General features: G+C 47.1%; 1 protein-coding gene across 1 annotated transcript in view; it reads left to right on the top strand.

The window, feature by feature from the left end:
- Positions 1-6,696, top strand: part of LOC106532483 (SH3 and multiple ankyrin repeat domains protein 2) — a gene marked incomplete at its 5' end in the record, with an annotated part of 19,282 nt that overhangs the window by 9,554 nt on the left and 3,032 nt on the right. The window contains 1 exon segment of the mRNA XM_014028539.1: positions 2,620-5,116. Coding sequence (XP_013883993.1) covers positions 2,620-5,116 — 2,497 coding nt within the window.

The raw sequence follows: 6,696 nt of genomic DNA, 5'->3' as shown, positions 1-6,696 counted from the left end.
CTTCAGGCTGTTTGCAGATGTTCTGTGGGGGGTCTTCAGGCTGTTTGCTGATGTTCTGTGGGGGTCTTCAGGCTGTTTGCTGATGTTCTGTGGGGGTCTTCAGGCTGTTTGCAGATGGGGTCTTCAGGCTGTTTGCTGATGTTCTGTGGGGGTCTTCAGGCTGTTTGCAGACGTTCTGTGGGGGTCTTCAGGCTGTACACTGGGTGGTTCACAGCAGGGATGAAGTGCAGGTCTCACAGTGAAGGTGCTCTGTGAGTTGGAGCTGAGTGAGTCTTTGGTGTGAAGGACTTCATTGATCTGAGAGTTCCTGTGATGTTGACAGAGCTCGAGAGGAACCAGCAGATAAAGGTTTAATCTGTGATAATGAAGGTGTTGCTCCAGTCTGTAAAGATGAAGAAAGAGATGAGCCGTTCCAATCTGAGCAGACTGGTTCTGCACTGAGCAGAGCCAGGAGACCACCTGAAATAAACTGATCACTTTACCAACCTGAACTGTTCAAACCCTGCTCCTCTCTGTGTCTGAGGCAGCTTGGCATCGTGGGTCTCAGAAATCCCAGCTGTTTCTGTAGCTTTAAGATGGATTCATCCTGTGAGGAGTGACTAAAGCTGCTCACTGACAGTTTCGTCACAAACAGGACCTCTTGTTGTTCTTGGATGAGCTCTGAGGGCTCCTTCTTCATACTCGTCCCTCAGGGGGTGCGTCATGTTGTGGGATTACTCAGAACTTCCATGTGGGCATGTTTATGCAGAAAAGACAGTGAACTGTAAAACTTCAGTTCTGCTGAGGAGCAGCTGGCTGAGGCTGTTAGAAAATACAGCCACCTTTCCAGCTGCTCCTGCACCTTAAGGTCCTGTCCCACTAAAACATTTTTCTGTCTTTTTCTTCTTTTTTTGCCACTTCAACAAAACTGAATGTTAGTTTCTTAATTTCTGCATCATCAGTGGCTTTTTTAATACTTTAAAGAAAAAGAAAAAGTAAAAGAGAAATATATGAACAGTAAAGAGAGAAACCGATAGAAATTATACAACATGTGAAATGAACACCAACTACACACAGGACACACAGGACACATATAACATTTTTCTGTCTAAATGAGTAATTGTACTTTAAGTTCTGGTTATAACTTTATTTTGATATTGTTGAAAATTTGAGAAATGTTTTTGTTTGTTGTTGAATTCATTTTACAATGTATATAAAATATTCTTTTGTTCTTCTGTTATGTTCATTTGTACTACGGTAAAAATACTGGGTTTGATTATGATTACAGTTTTCTGATGAATAAATGCTCTAAAAATGACATTATCTTTGCTTTTTATGATCATTTCTTACAGTGATATATACAGTTACTGTGATATACAGTATATATACAGTTACTGTGATATACAGTATATATANGTGTTTGATGTACCTGTGTACTTAGTGTGTGCATGATGTTTGTCTAGTTAGTGTGTTTAATGTACCTGGTATCTGTGTAGTTAGTGTGTGTATTTATGTGTAATTAGTGTGCATGATGTTTGTGTGTAATTAGTGTGTGCATTATGTTTGTGTGTAATTAGTGTGTGCATGATGTTTGTGTATTTATTGTGTGCATGATGTTTGTGTAGTTAGTGTGTGTATGGTTTATGTGTAATTAGTGTGTGCACGATGTTTGTGTATTTATTGTGTGCATGATGTTTGTGTAGTTAGTGTGTGTATGGTTTATGTGTAATTAGTGTGTGCATGATGTTTGTGTATTTATTGTGTGTATGGTTTATGTGTAATTAGTGTGTGCATGATGTTTGTGTATTTATTGTGTGCATATAGTTAATGTGTGCACGTCCAGCACTTTGTGTGTCCTGTCTCTGTGTAGTCCCTCTGCACTCCTACATGTAATTCTAGCTGAATTTAAAGGATGGGGTCAGCAGAGTGTCTTTCAGCCTGTTATCCATTGAAACTTCACTCTGACTGCAGAACTTCAGGAGGATCATGTGAGGTGATGTCACTCAGCTGTGCCATCAGCAGAACATGAGAAACAGCTASACAGCTGTACGTTCTGAGCTGATGAGTGTAACTGTGTAATAATGTGTCCTGTTCCTGTTCCTCTATGTGCTGCAACACATTTTTAATGCTCACAAACTGAGTTACCTTCATCCACCTGAAGAAAATACAGGCAACACTTTAGGATTAAAACATTTACATTTTCTATCATTTTCTTTGCAGAATCTGAGCTGAATTTGTGCAGAGAAGTGGTAACGTTGTAGATATCTAATCCTCTGCTGAATAAATATACTGACTGATTCCAACTCACCTGGTTTGCATGAATGGTGAGGCTTCTACAGAACCTGAAGAGGTGATTCAGCCACTGATTCAGAAGAGTTAAAGCAGGAAAACCTGCAGGATAGCTGCGCTGGAGGACTGGAGTTTGACCKCTGTGTGATAAAGTATCCCAGAGTAGTTTAGCAGCAAATACTAAGTACACTAAGTGTGTATTTTGTTCAGTGGGGAACTGAATTGCGTAGTAAATAGTAAATATTTGGTTCTAAAGGTTAAAAAGAGCTTACACCAACAGTAGAAATACTATGAAAGTAGGAAGTAAAGGATGTTCTCACACAAGTTTTCTGTCTGCTCCATGTCTCTAAGGTACATCAGAGGATGAAAAGCAGGGACTCCTCACCCCTCCCCCGCTCAAGTTTTCCCGGAGCCTCTCGATGCCAGACACCTCAGAGGACATCCCTCCTCCCCCGGCCATTTCACCCCCTTCTCCACCTGGCTACAACTCAGTTGCTAGCCCCACAGCCAAGAGCTACGGCACCACACGACCCAGCTTCACCCAGAACTCCCCCAACGCAGTGACAACCATCAGCAGGACCACAGACGTCAGTACTTTAAGGCGAGGCTATTTCCGCCAAAGCTCAGAGCAGTTTGAGAGCACACGCACCCGAGGGCGCACACCGGTGCCTGAGAACCCGTACTCTGAGGTAGGTAATAAGACGTTGTATGTGCCAGCAAAACCAGCTAGAAGGAAGGGAATGCTGGTCAAACAGTCGAACGTGGAAGACAGTCCAGAAAAAACCTGCCACGTGCCATCTAGCCCCTCAGGACCAGTGTCCATGCCCACCACACCCGTAGAAAGGACATGCTCCTCCATCCCCATCCCCACTATTATCGTTAAAGAGCCTTCCACCAGCAGCAGTGGCAAGAGCAGCCAGGGTAGCAGTATGGAGATCGAGCCCACCACCCCTGAACATCCACCCCTCACACCCACTGCTGTTGGACTTGGAGGTTTACGTCCTGACGACCCGCTCTCTCTAAACAACCCTTTTGCAGCAGCTATCGCCGGAGCAGTGCGGGACCGCGAGAAGAGGCTAGAAGCAAAAAAGAACTCCATTGCTTTCCAGTCAATAGACATTGGGGATGACGAAACAAGTGGTCCCACACCGACCCCTCGTCTTCGTCAGTCCAAGTCCATTGATGAAGGTATGTTTAGTAGTGATGAACGGCTCAGAAGGATAATGGCTCCTCCTTCAATGCAGCTTGGACCACCAGTTGGAGGTGGTAGTGGAAATCTGACAGATTTCAACACTCCTGAGCCCACAGTGGTTCGGGAGCCTCTGAARACAAGAACAGGCCAGTGTCCCAATCTGGACAGTCCAGTTAGTCTCCCAGCCACMCCTCCTAAGAGCCACTACAAGGCCAATGGGACCTACCTCCATCCTGTCACTGGGAAACCTCTGGACCCCAATTCTCCTCTTGCTCTGGCTTTGGCCGCTCGTGATCGAGCCATGAAAGAACAACAGAACCATCCCCAAAATCAGCCAACAAATCCTCCTCAGGTTCAGCAGACCCCCAAGCATGAAGCCCAGTCCCTGCCTCTTCAACAAAGCCACAAACCGGACCTCAACCAGCCTTTATTTATTGACACCAAACTGCGCTCTGGGATTGAGGCGAGCTTTGCTACAATATCCACGGCAACGATGGGGCGGCCGGGCCGTGGAGGTCTACGGAGACAGATGACCGAACACAAGTATGAGAGTGACGGAGCACGTGAAGAGCGGCAGCATCAGCCACTCGAGGAGAGGAAGAGCGCACCGGCGAATGTGTCTGATACGTCGCAGCCGAAGTCTACGGGGCTGTTGATGGTCCACACAGACGCCACAAACAACAAGGCAAACAACCAGGAGCTGGACGTCCAGGACAGCAACCGCCCYTCTGAGTTAAAGGACCCCAACCAGCCCAGTCCTCACAACATCCCCAACCTGTCCAATCCCCAGTCAGCTGCTTCACGGAGAAGAAGCGTTCCTTTAGGCGAGTCTTTAGAAGAGCCAGTCAAACTGCCATTCCGCATCCCTCCTCCACCTCTGGCCTCAGTCGACATAGATGAAGAGTTTGAGTTTTCAGAGCCCCTCCCCCCGCCGCTGGAGTTTGCCAACAGTATTGACATTCCTGATGACCAGGCCAGTGCCATAGCTGAGATGATTCAGCAGCAGAGACGGAACGGAGGACCTGCATTACCCCCGTACCATCCCCACGCTCCACCACCCGTCACGAATCAACACAAGCGGGTGGCAAACAGCATGCCCCCTTCGTACCACCCTGCTCCACCTGAACCAGAGACGGTGGCCGACTCGGGCATTGAAGAGGTCGACAGTCGCAGCAGTGGAGACCCCCAGCACATGGAAACCACCAGCAATGTTTCCAGCATCTCCACCTTGTCGTCAGAAGGAGGCTTCTGTGACAGCGCTTTGGAAAGTCTCTATGCCACTGCAGACGGACATGCCTTCCTGATCGATCGGCCCCCTGTCCCACCCAAACCCAAGGGCAAATCTGTCATCAATAGAACATCTCTGTATCATGACGCTCTCATTGAGGAGCCTCCAGAGTTATATGGCTCCCCGCCTCAAGTCCCTCCTCCTCCTCCATCATCCTCAGAGCCTCCAAGGACTCCTTCTCAAAGGACATCTAAGCTGTGGGGCGATCAGCCCCCCGAGCTACACAGCCCACCGTCCACACCAGACTCCAAGAACACAGTGATCACTGAGCTGAGCTCCATTCTGCAGCACATGAACCGGGACAGGCCAGCCAAACCAGGAGAGAGCCTCGGCTCCCCCACAGGGACCAGAGGGGGCTTCACAACCAGGTATGATGTGTCGGATTCTTTTTGTCTGTGATGGTGACGGTTTGACTCCAGGTGGACTGCTTGTCTCAGGAGACATATACTGAGGGACCTCAACAAATCGGTGCAAATCTTTGAGTTGTTTAGCTGATGTTGTTAAAACTGCAGATTTAAAGATGCTTTGGCTTCATTTTTAATTAGACACACAGTGAACGTGTTGGTTTAGTGATTCATTTGTGACAGTTGAAGTGAGGTTTGTGGTTGTAGGTTTACTTCCACAAAGCATTTTGATGCATCCTCAGATAGTTTCAGGTTTTCTCAAGTAGGGGTCTCTGCGAACGTGTTGCCCTGTGGGCGGAGATGACCCAAATCATCATTGGCCGAGGTCTTAATGTGGGCGGAGATGGCCCGAGACGTGATTGCTTGGATTGATGGTGGGGTTTGAGGGGGGTGGAGGCAGCGGGGAGTAGCTTGATCGAGTCAGGCAGGAAGTAACATGTTTTTTAAAATTAATTTTAGTCATAACTTGATAAAGGAAAGTGCTAGTTGCACGAACTTTGAACGTCATACATGTGAAAGGATGTGAAATGAGAGATGTTCTGTCTGAGCTGATAACTTGTTACAGAGTGTTCAGGACCTGCAGGAGTCGGTCATAAATGAGACATTATTATTCTAACATCTCCCATCCTACAYGAGGAGAATAAAAAGCACCATTAATAATTCACTGCTCACATGCATTTTATATGAAAAGTCCCATTGGTCATGAGAAWAAAGGCTAACCCGTGTTCAGACTTTCAGAGCAGATAAAATCATGAGTTCACTACAGATGGACTGTTCAGGCCTCTGGCATGAGCACATTACACATCTGGAATGGCTCCATGGCTGTGGAAAACATTTAAATATTGTTAGATACTGTATGTTGTTTTAGAACAACACAACAACAGAAGGCTTTGCTTTTTTCAGTCAGGACATGTTAAACAACAAGCTTCAGTCCTTACATAAACAGATCATGGCTTCTCAGTAGAAGAGTCCAGGTCCAGGTCCTGGTCCAGGTTCAGGTCCAGGTTAATGGACAAGATCCTCAGCTGCAGTCGAGTTTGTCTCTGCTGTTTGCAGATGTTCTGTAGGGGTCTTCAGGCTGTTTGCAGATGTTCTATGGGGGTCTTCAGGCTGTTTGCTGATGTTCTGTGGGGGTCTTCAGGCTGTTTGCAGATGTTCTGTGGGGGTCTTCAGGCTGTTTGCAGATGTTCTGTAGGGGTCTTCAGGCTGTTTGCAGATGTTCTATGGGGGTCTTCAGGCTGTTTGCTGATGTTCTGTGGGGGTCTTCAGGCTGTTTGCAGATGGGGTCTTCAGGCTGTTTGCAGATGGGGTCTTCAGGCTGTTTGCAGATGTTCTGTGGGGGTCTTCAGGCTGTTTGCAGATGTTCTGTGGGGGTCTTCAGGCTGTTTGCAGATGTTCTGTGGGGGTCTTCAGGCTGTTTGCTGATGTTCTGTGGGGGTCTTCAGGCTGTTTGCAGATGGGGTCTTCAGGCAGTTTGAAGATGTTCTATGGGGTCTTCAGGCTGTTTGCTGATGTTCTGTGGGGGTCTTCAGGCTGTTTGCAGA

Source organism: Austrofundulus limnaeus, unplaced genomic scaffold (assembly GCF_001266775.1).
Source record: "Austrofundulus limnaeus strain Quisiro unplaced genomic scaffold, Austrofundulus_limnaeus-1.0 Scaffold777, whole genome shotgun sequence".
NCBI lineage: Eukaryota > Metazoa > Chordata > Actinopteri > Cyprinodontiformes > Rivulidae > Austrofundulus > Austrofundulus limnaeus.
Note: the sequence above shows the minus strand (reverse complement) of the source record. Positions and strands in the feature narration are given on the sequence as shown.